This window comes from Cottoperca gobio, chromosome 6, assembly GCF_900634415.1.
Source record: "Cottoperca gobio chromosome 6, fCotGob3.1, whole genome shotgun sequence".
Lineage (NCBI taxonomy): Eukaryota > Metazoa > Chordata > Actinopteri > Perciformes > Bovichtidae > Cottoperca > Cottoperca gobio.
Window position 1 is genome coordinate 6025909 of NC_041360.1, and position 20318 is coordinate 6046226.

Here is a 20318-nt window from a genome sequence, read left to right on the forward strand (position 1 = left end):
CCTGGAATATAAAGTAAGAACACATCACATCTAGGGGCGGTTTCACAGTCATGGTTCAAACCTAATCCCAGACTAAAATGCCCGTTTAGGCTGTTCTAACTAAACTACCTGTACAGACTCATCATAGTCACTCATAATCCTGTATTTAGCTTGTTCTGGATTAAACTAAACTGGTTGCAAGGGGGAGGATTAGAGCTACTCTAGGACTAAATTGAATCTTAAATTAATCCTTCAAGGAGGCATGTTTAATTAACCTCTGTTTAAATCCAACTGTTTGTTTGTGAGGCAGCATGGACTTTTGTGGGCAGCACTTAATCCATTAAATTACTATGATGAAATAACTTTGAGACCGCTTTAGAATGTACAAAAAAAATGCATTGCAAATAATATCTCTACATGAGCCTCGCCTTTCCTCCTTGTCTCAAAGAGGAAGGCCTTTACCCAGTATTTGGCAACTGGAACTTTTCATCGGGAAACTGGTGAATTGTGTGGCGTCAGTGAAGCAACTGTTTGTAGAATAGTTCATAAAGTCTGCAAGGTTATTTGTGAATTGAGGAGTATTTATATAAAGTTCCCTGATGCTGCCGTCCAAGCCAACTATGAATATAATCACTTCCCAGGAGTGATTGGGCTGCATAGATGGATGTCATGTTCCCATCACGTGTCCATCAACTCCTGATGCTGAGGAGAACAAGAACTGGTTTTCCATCAATGGCCTAATTTAGAGTTTCATTTCATTTTTTGCTCATGAAATTCTCTGGCTAACTTTTCATGCATGGTCATTTTGTTCTCTGCTGAAAGGTGGTGGCATCATCTTCTCAGGGAAGCTACAGCAGATGTGGATGGCACACACTCACTGTGCCCTGGCTCTCCAAGCCTGTTTAGATTCCTTTCCTCTGGGAATAGAACACCATTAGAAACACAAATATAACCATATGATCCACAGCCATACTCTTATAATATCAAATACCTATGTAAATGTATGTACAGTAGTATTATGTTCACTGGTGTGTGTGCGCGCCACTGTGCCACTTTCTACATGGTCATCATCTGGTATACCACCCAGAGGTTGCTGGTGCTCTTTAATGCCAGACAGCAAGTCACTGAATTAATCTGTGTTTGTTTCTGGCGGTCCTCCACCAGTCTTAAATCACTCTCTTCTGGCCTCTGCGTTCAAGCTTTTTAAAGCCAGTTTAAGGTTCTTCCACAGAGTCTATAAAGGCATACAATTCTACATGTGATTTTGGAAAATATACATTTGAGAAATATGTAATTATAGTATGGTTTTTACTTTCTATATATGGATGGTTGGACACAAGTTGCTTTAGTAGCTTTTTTTCATATTCACTAAAGTTTTTGGAACGTATTCTTTTTGCATCTGGCATACTTTTGTCTCTAGATTCACATCAGAATTGGTGTTTTTGAATCCATTCTGGGTTTTCCTGAGCACCATTACACCAACAGCATGTGCTCAAATTTAACCTAATGAGGCTTAACCCAGGTGTTCTCCTTTAGTCTTGCTTACCTTACTCCAAGCCTCTATAGTCTGCGACTAATTTAAGCCACTTGTATGCAAGGTACTTGCATGTCTTAGATTAAATAGTCCACATAAAAGCCCATTTCTGGTTTAAACTACTCATGAGAAACCGCCCCCTAGTGTTCGCCATTAAAGCCCTCCCTGCTGATGTCACAGAAAATACAGATGTTGGTACCGGAATATTGAAGTTATGTACACAAAAGACATGGGTCACTTTCTTCGTAACTGTTATAATATAGTAGTTTGTGATTTAAACAGGATTTCATGTCTTTAAGTTGATGAAGTGTGTGGCCCTTAAAAGGGCCTTTGGTCTCAATTAACGGACGGTGCGTGTTTAACCTCCGAAGCCGTACAGAGTGCGTCCCTGCCTCTTCAGAGCATACACCACATCCATGGCGGTCACGGTCTTTCTCTTGGCGTGCTCGGTGTAGGTGACGGCATCACGGATCACATTCTCCAGGAACACCTTCAACACACCGCGGGTCTCCTCGTAGATCAGACCGGAGATACGCTTCACTCCACCACGGCGAGCCAGACGGCGGATAGCGGGCTTGGTGATTCCCTGGATGTTATCACGGAGCACTTTACGGTGACGCTTTGCGCCTCCTTTACCGAGTCCTTTTCCTCCTTTGCCTCTTCCACTCATCTTCACTGTTCAATGTGTTTCCACTCAATGGTAAACTCTGCTGGGTTCCCGGATATTTAAATCATGCCTGAGGACGTGATAGAAAACAGAGGCGGGCCTCGTCTTCTTCTTTGGATGTTCATGATGGTTGATAATTAAGTATTTGGTGCTTTAGCTTCACCTACTGAACAACAGCATAAATCAGCGACAGCATGTCTCCTATAAATTGTTGCTTCTTGTCAAGCAAAACGTTTTTTACTCAAAAACCTTTATATTGTATCAAATAAACGTACAGTATCAAAAGCAATTTTGATGTGAATACATGCAGATACATCTGCAGAGCTTATTGTAGTATTCTGTCTATTGTAGACCTACTAGTCTATTTTCTATATATTATTTTCACAATATGTAAAAAAAATGTAAACAATTGACAAAGTATAACTAATAGAAATGACATATTATGACATTTTACATAAATCACTTAGATTTTAACCGAGACTGTCCAAGGATAGAAGACTGTGATGAAGTTGAGAGGTGGACTGACCCCCAACAGACTGACATTGTCATCCACAGAGCCATGTTGTTAGTATTTTTAAATTGTACTAAATCAGTACAGTATAAAAAACAATTACGATGAGACTCAATGATATGAATACTCCATACTCCAGATATGAATGTAGTATTCTGTTTTCTGTGTTTTTGCCTCCTCTCTTACTGTATTTATTGTTTCTACCTTTAATCTTGTACTTAATGAAGTACAGAAAATATTTATATAGCATGGTTTTGCTTTATTTCTGTTGAGTTCGAATTAAACAAAATATGAACAAAAAAATCCAGTGATAAAAATGAGGACTATATATATATATATATATATATATATATATATATATATATATATATATATATATATATATATATATATTATATATATATATATAATATATATATATCTACTATATCATATCATCTTATATATTCTATATCTCTAATATCATATATCTCCTCTTATATCTTATCTATATCTATCTATCTCTATCTCTCTCTCTATCTCTCTTATCTCTCTCTCTCTCTTCTCTCTATCTCTTCTCCTCATCTCTCTCTCTCTCTCTCTCCTATCTCTCTCTCTCTCTCTCTGCTCTTCTCTCTCCTCTTCTCTCTCTTCTCTTCTGCTCCTCTTCTCTTCTCTTCTCTCTCTCTTCTCTCTCTCTCTATCTATCTCTATCTCTTATCTCTATTTTAATTGTGTGTGGATTGCTGTGCTTGGTAAAGTTAGTGTATTTAGAGAAAGTTATTTTCATATTTTGAAATGTAGAGTTGGTATTTCATACATAAAATACGGCTTTTAGCAGAAAATTAACTCATTATTTGGCTAATTGTTTGGATTTGGACATTCTTAAGATAGTTTTTAACCGTTGTTAGCAATTGAAAGAAAAAAACAAAAGACTCTGTAAACCTTAGGTTTAACAAAATCCTTGGGTATGGCCACCTCTTTTTGAATTTTGAAGTTATTTCTACAAGACACAGCAACTGAGTTTAAGCTAAACCACAAGTGCTATTTAAACCACAGTTTCAACACAGCAACTTAGTTTCAGAGGCAATGTCATTTTGTTCCAGACCACACAGGTTTAAGCCCATTTTAAACCATAACCTCCAGCAAAGCTAATGGCTACTTTTACTTAGTAGGTTGCATTTAGACAATACATTCAGGAATTACAGACTTTACGTGCCTTGTTAAATTGTTTAATAAGAAAACAGTATTTTAAATGTTCATTTAAAGAACATAATAGCAAACATAGAAACAAAGATTATGTTGTCAAAATAAGAAGTGGAAAGCGTAAAACTATGAACTGAGCAGTTATTGGTTATGAGTCTCAGCTCTCTGATGGTGGGGGCGCCGCCCTGCGCACAGCCTTGGCCAGGGCTTGTTGGATGACCGGGTACAGTTTATAGCATCCTTCAATGCAGGTCCTGACCCCGGCTGTCAGAGTCTCTTCAGTCATTTCTCCATCTGACTGCAGCCCAGAAATCTGGTTCAGGCTGGGGAGGAACGCAACAGTCAGACCGCCCTGGTTCTTGCTGCCGACTGAGCTGCAGCTGTTTTCCTCCATGTAAGAAGGGTCAACCACATAAGAGGCACCATCCTGGCGTATGGAACAACCAAGCACCAGATCATACATTTCGATACCTGCATCTGCGAGAGCGAGAGAGGCGCACGTGACTGCGTGGGCCAGAACTGAACCGCTGTTCTCGAGAACCATCACGTTGACCTCAATCTGAGAGCGGGGATATTTGTGGAGGCACACGGCTGGCTGCAGACTCTCATGCAGCATCAGGGAGAGATCCTTGTCCTGGCTCCCCTGAATCCAGGAGCCCCTCTCCAGACAGGAAAACGGAGCGAAACGCATGTCAGTAGTCAACCTGGATACACAGAGGAATACAGTTTAGTTGTATTCATATACTCTTCCTATATATAGAAGTGCACTTCAAGTGTTTTATGACGTAGTGACGCGGATGCTTGAGGGCAAACCCAGCTCAACCGTTTACAGACTTTCATTAAAAATAGTATTAAAGATTTTAGTTTGTTCCCACTTTTAGGAAAAGGAAAAAATATATTTGTTAAAGGTTAAATGTGTACGGTATGCCAGAATTTAAACATAAAACTAAAAATTAACTAACATTATCAGTGTTGACCTTATGTCAAAGACGTCCATGTGTTGCAGAGGTATGTACGATAATTTGCTGACTGACTAGCTGCGCTCCGTCCAGTCTTGTAATACCGCTTTGTCATCTAGAGGCGATAGTGAGAAAGTGAGGCAGACTCAGGGCATGTCAACATTGCATCCATGATCCCTGCACCTTTTGATAGTTTGTTTTGATTAAATCCAAAGTGGCAGAAACAAGAAAACGACTCACACCCTCAACGTCAGTGGGAGGCTGCTCCGCTGTTACTGCGCCGGCCGTATCCGAGTCAGCCCGGAGCACGAAACAAAAACACAAGTCCTTTCCTAGTCTCTGCCACCCGGACCCAAGCCAACATACAAATACAATTCAGCCATGTTCATTGGAATACACAACCAAGACTGCGGCTGTTCACGTGTGAGTTGCTGCAACGCTTCATAATTTTCTTTGTATTTAAAAGTCTACGATTTAAAGAAAATGGCAATCGTGTGCGCAGTGTATAATTGTGGTCATAACGCTACTCGTGACCCAGAGAAACGGTTCTTTAGATTTCCTAAAATCATCAAAAACAACGATCTACAAAAGAGGGATGAATTGCTGTCTACTGAACGCCGTAAACTGGTTTAGCAACATAACTCGTGAGGATTTAACAGAAGAAAAAAGCACAATTCACCCGTGTGTGTGTGGCGTCCACTTTATATCTGGTAAGAGCTCATGCTAAAGCTATGTTTTCAATGTTTACTTTAACATTTGTGCTTATGATATACCCGAACACTGTAAGACCTTACTTCTCCACATCGCTGACTGGTAAATAAGGCACTTTCTTTACATGTGATGCCATTTGCTCTTTTCTTCTGTGCATGTTTTTGTTTTGCTTATTCTTGAGACTACTTCACTTGCGAAAAGCAAAGCACCAATGTGAGAACATGCTTCGCTTAATCCAGCCATACAATCACAGTGTGCGAGGATAACATCGCCGCTCTTCTCACTCACATACCACGGCTTGAGCGATGTATCTCGAGCTCTTTGAGAGTGATTCACACGGGCATGGACGAGCACCCTGTCATCTTTCAGTGGTTTGGTAAGAAGACTACCAACCCACCCAGAAACAAAGAAATGATAAGCATCTAAACTCTTGTATGCCTTCATTTGTGCGTTGGTTGCCCACGACATTTGTAGCACAAAATAGTTCACAATATACGGATATTCAATCGGCGGTAATGAATCTAAATTCTCAATATAATCCGACGGCTTTAGCGTGTATAGGTCAAGGTCGCAAATTTGGACTTTTTCTCTGAATCTTGCCTTTGCAGAGGACTCCAGAGAGTCACAATACTTTGAAGTCGGAGTTGTTGATTTGTTTTCCAACCAACATGGCGTCGCACGCATACGTCACACAGTTTTGTCACGTGTTTGCACACTACCTATAGCTGTAGAATACAACACAATATAAAGAATACACTCTAAAAGTTGGAATACAATATATATGACAAACGACTACAACTAAAACAGGTTAACATAATATAGTTGTCTTTTTTAAATAACTGATGGTTTTGATGATTGATAAATTTTATCCATGTTTGTTCAATGTTAAATAAAATAAGTGTTCTCATTTAAAAGCACACACTTGTAACTTTTGTTGAATACTTATCCATCTTAAGGTTAATGTGAGTTGACATTCAACCAACATAAGCTAACGTTGCTAGTCGTACACGACTAAGTAAAACTGCCTTTTACTGATATGAATTCAGGCAGAATGTGTAAGTTCGCTTTATCAAGAGTGTTGTGGTGTTGTAGAGCAACGACAAATACAAATATATATATTCATGAAATCCTGACATACTTTCCACATTTCATATCGGTCTCATCTTTCCGCTCTGTTTCTTTGGGGCCATAAACGCAGCACATCAACTTGGTGTTTCCAGCCTCGATGTACGCGGAGCCTTTGGCCTGGCTCACCAGCCCGCAGCGGACAAACACCGGCCGGACGTCCACTTGATCCCGCTGCCGACCGTCCGCTCTTGCACCGTGCGAGGGGAAAACAGCCGCCGGTTTGCACAAAAACAGAGACGGACTTTGTGACACTTCTGGGCCGCGTACACGTTTGGTGTCAGTAGGCATGGTGCAATGAAATGAAATGAAGCAGCGTGTGGAGTCCAGCACAAAACCTGTCCCCCGGAAACACAGCGAGCAGATAAATGATTCCGCGTGGGACTGAAGGAAACTCTGAGGAAACTACATCAGTGACAGAAAAATCTCATGCACGGTTGCAAAATATAAACAATCATATTTGATCCATATGTCACAAATTCACAAATTACTACCACATTTATATGGAGATATGGTGACTCGGCCAGAACCTAAAAACCTAAAATAATAACTATCACGCCTAGAAATTATTATTGACACACCATTTTAAGTGAGCTTTTTTATTTACAAATATGTGCACTACCACCTTTCTATAATAAACAGAACAAACGTATCTATTGACACCGGTGTCTTTTCCATTGCATCAGCCAAGCCAGGGTAGTTCGTACCATAGATGTGGTGGGCCCGGCTAAGATTGACAGTTGGTTTCTCCAATAGAAATTGACATTTGCGGATGTACCGGTGCTTAGACCAATGGACGGATGCCGTGGGCGTGTTCACTGTCTCTGTGCTTTCCTTTTAGTCGAGCAGCGTGGGCTAAAGCGGTGTGTCTGGGAGCAGTGACACTTTCATTCTGCGGGAATAGCGACTTCTGTGAGTATTATATTTTACTCAGGTGCTGTTGTAATAAAAAACAGTTTACCGTACCATTCAGTAAAGTCGGTTTTCTGTTAGAGTTTTGTGCGGAAATCTCTCTCAGGCTGGATAATAGAGGTAGCCTGTCTGGCTAACATTTTGATTGCTAACGTCAGCTTGTCAAGCTAGTTGTGCCTCTTTACATCAGCTGACAGAGAATGCTGATACTTTACGTCATACATCATGAATCGTGACAGCGCCTGCTGACCTGGTTTCTTTTAGGACGTTTTTCCGTGTGCGATGCGAGAGTCTAAGGACAGAGGGTGTCGTAACCTGTACAGTCTGTAAAGCACACTGAGACAAATGTATACTTTGTGATATTGGGCTATACAAATACATTTGATTTGATTTGACTCCGGTTTTAGAGGCATTTTCAGAGGAATGGTGTCTTGACATGACTGGCACTATTTTTTGGCACCACTTTCTGTGCGCTTGTGACGTTACAGCGGAGGTGTACAAGTGACAGGGGAGGACTGATTTTAGTCAGCTGGAGAAAAGGGCTTAACCCCCTGAGACGTCATGTTAGACTTGCAGATATAACTAACTTGTGTCTGTATTTGTAGGCCTCCCTAATAGTAGACATCGCAACTATTAGATAAACTAAGTGTTGGAGCTATTTATTAATATAGTGATTACAAATATGAACACACACATTGTGTTGATCCTTATATGCATCCTTTAGTGCACAGTTTGACCTGTTACTGTGTTCTCCTGTTTGTGTCTCCTACTTTAACATTTGTGCTTATGATATACCCGAACACTGTAAGACCTTACTTCTCCACATCACTGACTGGTAAATAAGGCACTTTCTTTACATGTGATGCCATTTGCTCTTTTCTTCTGTGCATGTTTTTGTTTTGCTTATTCTTGAGACTACTTCACTTGCGAAAAGCAAAGCACCAATGTGAGAACATGCTTCGCTTAATCCAGCCATACAATCACAGTGTGCGAGGATAACATCGCCGCTCTTCTCACTCACATACCACGGCTTGAGCGATGTATCTCGAGCTCTTTGAGAGTGATTCACACGGGCATGGACGAGCACCCTGTCATCTTTCAGTGGTTTGGTAAGAAGACTACCAACCCACCCAGAAACAAAGAAATGATAAGCATCTAAACTCTTGTATGCCTTCATTTGTGCGTTGGTTGCCCACGACATTTGTAGCACAAAATAGTTCACAATATACTGGATATTCAATCGGCGGTAATGAATCTAAATTCTCAATATAATCCGACGGCTTTAGCGTGTACGGGTCAAGGCCGCAAATTTGGACTTTTTCTCTGAATCTTGCCTTTGCAGAGGACTCCAGAGAGTCACAATACTTTGAAGTCGGAGTTGTTGATTTGTTTTCCAACCAACATGGCGTCGCACGCATACGTCACACAGTTTTGTCACGTGTTTGCACACTACCTATAGCTGTAGAATACAACACAATATAAAGAATACACTCTAAAAGTTGGAATACAATATATATGACAAACGACTACAACTAAAACAGGTTAACATAATATAGTTGGCTTTTTTAAATAACTGATGGTTTTGATGATTGATGAATTTAGATTGTATGGACCCAGTAGTAGGTGAAATACTGCCCCCTATTTATTTGGAGCAGGTGGCTCAGAATTACACATTGAACCTTTAATAGAGGTGACTGGTGATGTTTCATTCATTTACAGCACTCCATGATACTAGTCCTCACAGCATAATCACAGGGATGAGCCCCTTGGTGAACGTTTATAATCAATGTGCACGCTATTAAATGTTTGTGTTTCCAGTACAATGGTACATAACTCTACATGACAATAACAGCAGGGTCATGCAATAGGTCTCCAGTAAATATTGTGGGCAGAAGCTCTTTTTGGCCTCTAATATTTAACTTTAGGTGTTTTGATGTTAATAATGTACACTTATTGCTGGTATTTACGCACCTGTTTATTTTTAAGTCACATATGTCGATCTGTCTTTCCCCATGTTTGTTCAATGTTAAATAAAATAAGTGTTCTCATTTAAAAGCACACACTTGTAACTTTTGTTGAATACTTATCCATCTTAAGGTTAATGTGAGTTGACATTCAACCAACATAAGCTAACGTTGCTAGTCGTACACGACTAAGTAAAACTGCCTTTTACTGATATGAATTCAGGCAGAATGTGTAAGTTCGCTTTATCAAGAGTGTTGTGGTGTTGTAGAGCAACGACAAATACAAATATATATATTCATGAAATCCTGACATACTTTCCACATTTCATATCGGTCTCATCTTTCCGCTCTGTTTCTTTGGGGCCATAAACGCAGCACATCAACTTGGTGTTTCCAGCCTCGATGTACGCGGAGCCTTTGGCCTGGCTCACCAGCCCGCAGCGGACAAACACCGGCCGGACGTCCACTTGATCCCGCTGCCGACCGTCCGCTCTTGCACCGTGCGAGGGGAAAACAGCCGCCGGTTTGCACAAAAACAGAGACGGACTTTGTGACACTTCTGGGCCGCGTACACGTTTGGTGTCAGTAGGCATGGTGCAATGAAATGAAATGAAGCAGCGTGTGGAGTCCAGCACAAAACCTGTCCCCCGGAAACACAGCGAGCAGATAAATGATTCCGCGTGGGACTGAAGGAAACTCTGAGGAAACTACATCAGTGACAGAAAAATCTCATGCACGGTTGCAAAATATAAACAATCATATTTGATCCATATGTCACAAATTCACAAATTACTACCACATTTATATGGAGATATGGTGACTCGGCCAGAACCTAAAAACCTAAAATAATAACTATCACGCCTAGAAAATATTATTGACACACCATTTTAAGTGAGCTTTTTTATTTACAAATATGTGCACTACCACCTTTCTATAATAAACAGAACAAACGTATCTATTGACACCGGTGTCTTTTCCATTGCATCAGCCAAGCCAGGGTAGTTCGTACCATAGATGTGGCGGGCCCGGCTAAGATTGACAGTTGGTTTCTCCAATAGAAATTGACATTTGCGGATGTACCGGTGCTTAGACCAATGGACGGATGCCGTGGGCGTGTTCACTGTCTCTGTGCTTTCCTTTTAGTCGAGCAGCGTGGGCTAAAGCGGTGTGTCTGGGAGCAGTGACACTTTCATTCTGCGGGAATAGCGACTTCTGTGAGTATTATATTTTACTCAGGTGCTGTTGTAATAAAAAACAGTTTACCGTACCATTCAGTAAAGTCGGTTTTCTGTTAGAGTTTTGTGCGGAAATCTCTCTCAGGCTGGATAATAGAGGTAGCCTGTCTGGCTAACATTTTGATTGCTAACGTCAGCTTGTCAAGCTAGTTGTGCCTCTTTACATCAGCTGACAGAGAATGCTGATACTTTACGTCATACATCATGAATCGTGACAGCGCCTGCTGACCTGGTTTCTTTTAGGACGTTTTTCCGTGTGCGATGCGAGAGTCTAAGGACAGAGGGTGTCGTAACCTGTACAGTCTGTAAAGCACACTGAGACAAATGTATACTTTGTGATATTGGGCTATACAAATACATTTGATTTGATTTGACTCCGGTTTTAGAGGCATTTTCAGAGGAATGGTGTCTTGACATGACTGGCACTATTTTTTGGCACCACTTTCTGTGCGCTTGTGACGTTACAGCGGAGGTGTACAAGTGACAGGGGAGGACTGATTTTAGTCAGCTGGAGAAAAGGGCTTAACCCCCTGAGACGTCATGTTAGACTTGCAGATATAACTAACTTGTGTCTGTATTTGTAGGCCTCCCTAATAGTAGACATCGCAACTATTAGATAAACTAAGTGTTGGAGCTATTTATTAATATAGTGATTACAAATATGAACACACACATTGTGTTGATCCTTACATGCATCCTTTAGTGCACAGTTTGACCTGTTACTGTGTTCTCCTGTTGTCAGTTATTGTGTCCTGTTTTCTGTCTCACCATGTCCTTTTTGAAACGCACTAGTTTTTCTAACAGTCTGTTCTTCGCAAAGGCGAAACTTTCCATCCCATCACCCCAATGTCTCCACTTTCTCTGGTTGCCAACAGGGTGGTTTGGTAGTCAGGATGGGGATGGTGGCTGTTTACTGTCCTTTTGCTGCCCCAGAGAGCTGTTGGCTCCAGCTGTGGTTTCCTTAATTTACAAATTAGTCCAATGATGGGGAATCTACTGTACTGCCCTTGTAATTATAAACACTAGTGATACTCCTGTTATGGTGCTGGGTTATTAGACCAACAATATTTTGTATTGAATTCAAATCCTTAAAATAATTATAGGCTTTAATTTAGCTTGACTCGATTATTTTTTAAACTTTTGGTCATGTCTGTTGACGTGATTCTGAAAAATAATTAACAGATTAATTGATAATGGAAATAATTGTTAGTTGCGGCCCTAAATATATTGTGATGTAATCAATAATGTGTATTTAGCATTTATAACAAGTATGGGAACTGTTTAATTATTGGTTTGTAACACATTATAATGTACTTGTAAGCAGCCAATAAGTGTAAAGAGTATTTGTCAATAACTAATAACTCCTATGGGCACACATAAGGGGAGGCTGCTGTTTAATTGTTGAAAAATACTGTACATTAATAGACTTCAAAATGTCCTTTCTGCGCACAACTACATAATAGTTATAATAAATCTTCTGAAAAATCAACTGAGAAATGTGAATGACCAACTAGAGTTGCCTGTTTGTGTTATCCAGAAAATTAAATACCTGATGTATGAAAGTTCTTCATCACATTGATGCAAAAGTCATATACAAATCCAGTATTGTTATAAAGCAGTCCTCATTCATTGGCAACATTGCCCACACTGTCCTAATTCAACTAGAGATATTGAAAGGATAGCTATTATGGTTTAAACAGACTCTATGACTGTTGACAATTTATGTCATTGCACACGAAGTATGTTCATATCGCCTACCTTACTATAGGCCTGGACAAATCTTCAAAACTTTTGTAGATAACATGCAATATAGCCGACCATTGATCATGCAACAAACAACCGCATTTCCTGAGCTGTGCCCTTCATCTAAATGGACATGCATAGAAATAAAATAAATGGAGTGTGTGTGGAAGCAAAGCAAACTTTGGAGTAGAGCTAGGAAATTATAACATTTTATTGATACCAACAGCATTATCGATTCCCTTACCGCTCAATTTTGCGAAATTTTCTTTCCTCACACAGGCTTTCAGTGTCAAAACAGCACTTTACAACCAGCTGACAGATAATGCTGATACTCCGCTTTAGAGGCTTTAGAGGCAGTCAGGTTAAGTGACGTTCAGATGGCATGGAGCGCTGTGACAGAAGAACACAGACTCACTCAGTCACTTTTTATTTTATGGTGCTGCAGCTCCACTTCAGTTAGTTGTCGCCAAAATATAACAGTGGAAGATTTCAACTGGATTTGTTATAATATGATAAGAACAACAATAACAGCTGTTGTTGGTCATGACTGGTTGGACAAGTCTTTAACCTCTCTGCTCTGCTGACAACGTATAACTGATAAGTTGGCACTGGCTTAGTCCAATCTGGATGCTGGAGTCAGACTCTAACTTGGGCTGAAGTGCAGAGAGGACCTGCCCTGTTGTCTGAAGTCGTAATTGAGAGGGAAGGATGTTGCTTCAACTGGCTTCTATGAGGTGCAGCCGGAAGCACACAAGAAACTGAATTGCAGAAAAAGGCACAATTGATGCTTTTAGTTACAAGAGTATCATCATCCCAAATAGGGGCGAGTGATATACGTGATAGAAGATTTTGGCCATATGTAATTTTAGATCACAGTAAGGGTATATACCACTGTACAGTAATTGTTCTGTAAATTTGATTGAGAAATTGCCATATTGTACTTTGGAAATCCCATTAAACCTTTTTAATCAATTAGTTAAAGTTCTATTTGATCAGACCAATGTTGCCCTATAACTGGGCTCAGCTGCGGGCAGCAGGTCTCAGCTGTTACTGTTTTTGTATTACCATGTTAGCAGTACTAGTCATTTACATATAAATGTTCATGTTGTCACTGGAACACAGTCAGGGAGCCAGGACAATTTAATTGGACATGGAGCTGAAGTAGAAATGGAGAGTACCTTTTTTAAACAGGCTTGATGGAAACTGTTGATTTTCTTCTGTTTTTTGTGTTTGTTATTTTGTCCAGGCAGCTGATTCAGAATGGACTCCTCTTTGAGTGCATCTCAAATCCGCGAGAAGTTCATTGACTTCTTCCGCCGCTATGAGCACAAGTACGTCGACTCGTCATCCACCATCCCAATGGACGACCCCACACTGCTGTTTGCTAATGCTGGCATGAACCAGGTACACTATCCATACATCTCCACATCATTCCCAAATATCTGCCTCCCTCCTTCAGGGTGGCTCTTTTATACGTACCCACTGATTTACAGGTTTATGACTCTGGAATGATAAGATTATTGTAGCAAACCTTCAGAAGAACAAAACTCACAAATGAGATTTTTAATAAAATAATAATAATACATCAGATTTGTATAGCGCTTTTCTAGAAACTCAAAGACACTTAAATTATTTTTGTACCCCTTCCTCTTAGTTCAAGCCCATCTTTCTCAACACCATCGATCCGTCCCACCCTATGGCCAAGCTGCGTCGTGCCGCCAACACCCAGAAGTGTATCCGTGCAGGAGGTAAACACAACGACCTCGACGATGTGGGTAAAGATGTCTACCACCACACCTTCTTCGAGATGCTGGGGTCCTGGTCCTTTGGGGACTACTTCAAGGTATTCTGCTGTTCTGCATACTTGTGACTTCTGTCACTTCTTTGTCACCTCACACTAACTGACTTTGGACTTATGAGGCTGAATGGATCCCTTGTTTTATTTTTGTTTTTTTTGTAAAAATTGTGACTAAGATACTAAGCAGGACATTTTACAGTTTATAAATCTGCTCTCGTCAGTGCTCTGTCTCTAAATGACCTCAAACCTAGTTTGGCATTTGTCCTGCAATTTCTTGCTCCTTTTCTGCCAACATGTACACCTTCTGTATACTGATCAGCAATAAGCTAATATTGACCGACACACTTATTGGTCTACTTACAACTTAATCTGCTGCAGTGCCCTTTATTTTTGACATGAAGATAAAATGATAAGCTATATGCAGTTCCTTACTTTGGCTGAGTGTGTTTGTTTCAGGAGTAGAAACAAGGTCTCGTGTAGCTAAGAGTTTCTTTCCGCTGACCGTGCAGAATGTGTACCTGCGTTAGGGAATTTTACAATTAAAATATGACTTCTGGGTAGGATCACAAATCACATTAAAAGTAGTTCTTGACTCAATAATAGCAGTCTTAGCCTGGAAATAACGTCCATAAAAATGTACATTTTACGTTGCGTCAAGTTCCTTTTTTCCAGCAAAGTATTAAATCTGAAATGTTTCAGACGCTGAACTGCTTGATTTGAATACATTTCTTCTCCATCATACCGTCACAGTTAGCCACACCACATGAAGGCTGTGTGTGTCTTTTATCTGTGTGTCAACCCTGGAGGAGAAACCTTTGAGAAATTAGCTTCATTAATGTTAATTAATTCACTTTTGGAGTTAAATTATGAACAATAACTTTACAATAAACTCATTCTGTCTCTTCCTACCTCCCCCTGCAGCACCTGGCCTGTAAGATGGCCTTGGAGCTGCTGACCCAGGAGTTTGGTATTTCCATAGAGCGCCTGTATGTCACCTACTTCGGGGGTCACGCTGACTCCGGCCTGGAGCCCGACCTGGAGTGCAAACAGATCTGGATCGACCTCGGGTGAGCCCAACTTGGGAATTACATTGGGCATTGGCTTTAGAGCAGCTTTGAGAAACTTTTAATAATCACTGCACATCATTCGTTATTCTCTGCATGATCTCCTTTCTGTTCCTCATGGTTCCTCTACAAATCATTCACAGCTCTTTTTACAGATCCTGCATTATATCTCTGCTGAATGTAGCGTCACTGTCTATCTGTAATTGCGTAATGTTGTGTGACCCCTGGGGAACCGTGTTTCTCCTCTTCCCCCAGTCCCACTGAGCCTCCACCCTGCCAACAACAACAGTCTAAAAGATATTTCTCCACCTCACATCATGACTCATTATTGTATCTTTTCATGTCACACTACATGAAACATTTTCACCCTTGGTGTTTCAATATTGCAGTTAACTACCATTTATTTATTGAAAGCTTTAGCATTTCACTCACCGAACATCAGACTTTCCATGATCCTTCCCTCACTCTTTTTTTCTGTTGGCTTTTCTTTGGTATGCTTGTTTCACCCTTCAACGTCTCTGCTCACAGAAAAGCACAAAGCAGCTCCAAAAGTGCCGAAAAACTCTATAAAATATAAACATGCAAAGTTGTTTTCACCTGGTTGCTTTGCTTTTGATTTATTTCTGTTTTTGTAAAGACACAATGTGAATATTGTCTAAGGCAGCGATCGATCATTATCGTCTGATTTTCGTTCTAAATAGTTTGATTGGTGGTGTCTATGAAGGCTGATCAAAAGAGGAAACGAAGCACTTGTTTTGCCCGTAGAGGCTTTTACACTTTGCACTAAGTCCTTATTGTCACACAACTTAAATGTTTTTACTCTAAACAGGATTGATTTATTAAATCCTCCCTCTCTGCTCGCTGTGTTTCTCTCAGGATGGAGGAGGCTCGTATCCTGCCAGGCAGCATGAAGGACAACTTCTGGGAGATGGGAGACACCGGCCCCTGCGGTCCCTGCAGTGAGATCCACTTCGACCGCATCGGAGGGAGGGACGCCTCTCACCTGGTGAACATGGACGACCCCAACGTCCTGGAGATCTGGAACCTGGTGTTCATCCAGTTCAACAGGTGACAGACTCACGCAGGCGTGCAGATCTTTGTCATGGCTGAATGGAACTTGTAACCAGTTCAGTGGGTTAACGACGGTCTGATCACATGCTTTATGACAGCATCACGCCTAAATATGAACCTAACCATAAATTAAGCTCAGGTGTCGTTGGAATTTGGACACACCTTTTATTGTCATCTGTTTTATATGAAGTGCAGCTACTGAATAAAATGTACACACCCTCTCCACACTTTGTTATGCAGTCCAATAAAAGTACATAGTAAATACAAGAAGGTTTCTGCTGAAGAAATCTGATCACTTGGCCGTTTAAAGCCATAATCTGAAAGGGTTTTTAAATGCGTGTGTGCTTGCGTGACTGAAGACCCAGGACAGAAATTATATCAGAATAATTTCTTGCATCCAAAATATCTGTGAACAAAACAAAGACTGATCCACCTTTTTAACAAATGTACACTGTAAGAAAACCCAGTATGCCCTCCCACTACAGTATAATAGTGCGTTCACATCGGATGCGAAGCCAACTTTTGCGCAGTTGACGCAAAATATTGCAATTAAATCACGTCAAAATCTGTACCACTGTAGTAAACGAGATTACCGGTAATTCAGCCGATGTGTGACTTCCTAGAGACGGTGAAAATGGCTCGGAGAAACGCACTGAGCTGTGTGTGTCTCCGGATGATGTTATGAACCCAGACACGACGGCGTTTGGTTTGCCGAAGTATCCGGGACTGTGTTTGATGAAACGTTGTTGGTATCTACGTGGAGATAAGCACCGCCGTGGCTAACCAAGTGACGCGAGTAAACACAAATGATGCTGCGGTTAAACTCGAGGCAAAAAGGAGTTGCTTCCCGGCCGGTGTGAGCGCGCCATAAGGCTGCCTTGTGTTTCTGATCAGTGAATCTGTGATTGTAACTATTGTGTCTCCCCCCCCCCCCCCCCCCCTTGCTTAGAGAGTCAGAGACTGAGCTGAAGCCACTGCCACAGAAGAGCATTGACACAGGGCTGGGCCTGGAGCGCCTGGTGTCCATACTGCAGAACAAGATGTCCAACTACGACACTGACCTCTTCGTCCCGTACTTTGAAGCCATTCAGAAGGTACTGAAAGTAACTGAATGTAAGAGTATAAAGTTAATGCTAATTTAAACTGGTACACTTTTAATGTGCTAGTTGTCAAGTGAGCAGAGATGTCAACACACAGCAGATGGTAATAAATAATGGACACACGGTTTAAGAGTCTAGTTTCTAAATGACACATGAATAAATAAATGACAAAGAAAAGCAGCAAATCCTCATTTGAGAGGCTGGAATGAGAATATACTGAAGGCTTTTTTACATCACTTTTTGCTTGAAAAATGAAACGATGAATTAATTATCAAAATAGTTGCAGATTATTCTTCATTCAATTTAACTAATGGATTAATTCAGATTAAACTGAACCACAGATCTAATACACGGTTTAACCATCACTTGTGTCTGTTTCAGGCTACAGGTGCTCGACATTACACCGGTAAAGTAGGTGCCGAGGATACTGACGGTATTGACATGGCCTACCGTGTGCTGGCTGACCACGCCCGCACCATCACCATCGCCCTGTCAGATGGCGGCCGGCCCGACAACGCAGGAAGAGGGTAAGATTTGAACATCGCAGAGCAAAAGAATCCACGCATGCTTGAAAACCTAGTGTGCTACGTCACTCACACACACACACCATAGATTGTGTGTTAGCTATTACTCATTTAATCTTTAATACTTCATTGTAATGTTTTACTGTTCCCATATCGTTTAGCTACGTGTTGAGGAGGATCCTGCGTCGCGCCGTCCGTTATTCCCATGAGCTGGGAGCTCAGAGAGGCTTCTTTGCTTCTCTGGTGGATGTGGTGGTTGAGACCCTGGTGAGGTTTTCTCTGTAGGTGGCGATAGTGAGCCTTGTTTGGCTGTGATCCACATGTTACCTGGAAGAAAACGTGATTAACAAGCAAAACTATATATTTAGAATATTTCACATATTCAAATTCAATAAAACGGTGTATGGTGTAGTTTGTTGATTTTCTTTTTCCACAGTAATGTTAATATTCTTCCTTTTTTAAGCGTTTTTAAAAAGGTCTTAAAAGTTGTTCAATGTATACTTAAAAGGATTTGCAGTACCCTGATAATGTGCTGCATATTGTTTTACAAACATCTGTCGTCCAAATTAAGGATTTAAAGCCAAATGTAACTAAAAGCCGCCATGAATTACGTGAGGTTTAGTTTCAGTAGAACACCCTTCATTGCATGAAAGGTTTTCTTACTATAATTTGATCTCTTTAAATATAATTTTGTCATATGGAGACATACTGTATATCAATATTGGAAAGAATATTCATATTGTGATTGAGAGTATTACATTTTATTTGGTGAAATCTTAAAAACACTTTTTAAATCATTACATTTAAAAAGTGTGCACATATTCTGTTTTTTATTTACTTACAAGAGGCTATAAATGGTGACCTCCTCCTTTCATCTCTTCTCCCGTCTTCCATCCCGTTCTTCGTTCACTCTCATTCTCCAGGGCAACGCCTTCCCCGAGTTGAAGAAAGACCCAGAAATGATGAAGGACATTATTAATGAGGAGGAGGTGCAGTTCCTCAAAACCCTCAACAGGGGTCGCCGTATCCTTGATAGAAAGATCATGAGTCTGGGAGAGAGCAAGACCATCCCAGGTGAGGCACAGTGAAAGCACTACCACTTCCATGTGCTCACGTTATGTCGTATTGTACCCGCTTTAAATAATCTGTTGTAACGTATCATTTCAAGAGGTTCATATATCGCTCACCACCAACGTCACTTTCTCTCTTTGCTCTTTCCTCCATCTCTGCGTCCCTCCCTCCCATAGCTCTGGTTCTTTCTTTTCTTTCAATCCAATCAGAATGTGTTTGTTGGCATTATAGATGACTGATATAATGATCTTCCTTCTGTCTCACTATGCATGATGTGTCAATTCTTCCTTATTTAATATGTAGAAATACTCTAAAGGAAATTGGCAACAATTAGAAAAGCTAAAATCCTACTTTCACACCGTGAATGCAAACAGATTGTTGTCTGCCTCGGGATCTTTAAATGCATTTCTTCTTTGTCCCAAAGGGTCAGCATAATACGTGCAAAGTGAGACGTTACTGACTCTAATGTCAAAGTGCAACAGACAGTGTTGTCGCATTAGCTTGGTTGGAAACACACTAACGGCACTTGATAGTTCTTCACATCCAATTTCTCGCTGATTGGTCAAAATGCTGACTGCAACATGTTTGACCCGAGGAGTCTTTGGGGATTGTTGCTTCAGAGTCTCCCACATATCAAGCAGCTTTTCCCCCTCTCCGTCTGCGTCTAGGTGACACTGCGTGGCTGTTGTACGACACGTACGGCTTCCCTCTGGACCTGACCTCCCTCATCGCAGAGGAGAAGGACATGGTGGTGGACGTCGCCGCCTTCGAGGAGGAGAAGGCAGCAGCACAGGTGAGGAAAGAAACCACCTGTTTACTGATTGTTTGTTTGGATTTGGCCTTGACTTTTCTGTGAGGGGAGAAACTCCACTGAACAGGGTTTTGTGTTTACTCCCGTGGGTACGCTGCTTCCTTGTGTCAGCGTTCTCCAGCATTGCACTGTAAGTCAGAATCAAGAGCTGTGCACCTGCTGTTTAAATAAACCCTCACTTTACAGCTCGGTGCTAATCCTCCGCTGTTTGATTTTGCAAAATAATTGATCTGTTTTCTAGTTTACTGCAGCCTCAGACTGCTGTCCAACACATCAGTGAATAATGTCTGTATACATGCAGGCACTGCAGCTATAGTAGTATGCCTTTGTATATTTCCTCCTTATCCTGCCACC

The 20318-nt window shown here is 40.9% G+C and overlaps 3 protein-coding genes across 6 annotated transcripts in view; 1 reads left to right on the forward strand and 2 right to left on the reverse strand.

The window, feature by feature from the left end:
• Positions 1–1745: 1745 nt before the first annotated feature.
• On the reverse strand, positions 1746–2190 carry LOC115009372 (histone H4). The gene has a single exon (XM_029433328.1). The coding sequence runs from the start codon at positions 2181–2183 to the stop codon at positions 1872–1874; it is 312 nt and encodes a 103-aa protein (XP_029289188.1). The 5' UTR covers positions 2184–2190; the 3' UTR covers positions 1746–1871.
• A 1696-nt stretch (positions 2191–3886) lies between these two features.
• Positions 3887–10162, reverse strand: exosc6 (exosome component 6). Of its 2 annotated transcripts, none has more exons than XM_029433302.1 (2): positions 9863–10162; positions 3887–4580 (listed from the first exon to the last, which is right to left on the reverse strand). In XM_029433302.1, the coding sequence occupies exons 1-2, from the start codon at positions 10138–10140 to the stop codon at positions 4034–4036; spliced, it is 825 nt and encodes a 274-aa protein (XP_029289162.1). In that variant the 5' UTR covers positions 10141–10162; the 3' UTR covers positions 3887–4033. The 2 variants fall into 2 exon arrangements, with proteins under 2 accessions (XP_029289162.1, XP_029289161.1); XM_029433301.1 differs by lacking the exon at positions 9863–10162 and adding an exon at positions 6685–7021.
• The window catches only part of aars1 (alanyl-tRNA synthetase 1), a 29716-nt gene continuing 16844 nt past the window's right edge, over positions 7447–20318 (forward strand). The window contains exons 1-11 of one of the 3 annotated variants that reach the window (XM_029433288.1): positions 7447–7583; positions 10691–10761; positions 13772–13929; positions 14180–14368; positions 15245–15390; positions 16264–16455; positions 17408–17552; positions 17940–18085; positions 18244–18349; positions 19006–19156; positions 19822–19946. In XM_029433288.1, coding sequence (XP_029289148.1) covers positions 13786–13929; positions 14180–14368; positions 15245–15390; positions 16264–16455; positions 17408–17552; positions 17940–18085; positions 18244–18349; positions 19006–19156; positions 19822–19946 — 1344 coding nt within the window. In that variant the 5' untranslated portion in view covers positions 7447–7583; positions 10691–10761; positions 13772–13785. Of the gene's footprint in view, positions 7584–10243; positions 10762–13771; positions 13930–14179; positions 14369–15244; positions 15391–16263; positions 16456–17407; positions 17553–17939; positions 18086–18243; positions 18350–19005; positions 19157–19821; positions 19947–20318 lie in introns of those variants that run through there. The other 2 variants (XM_029433289.1, XM_029433287.1) reach the window with 2 other exon arrangements.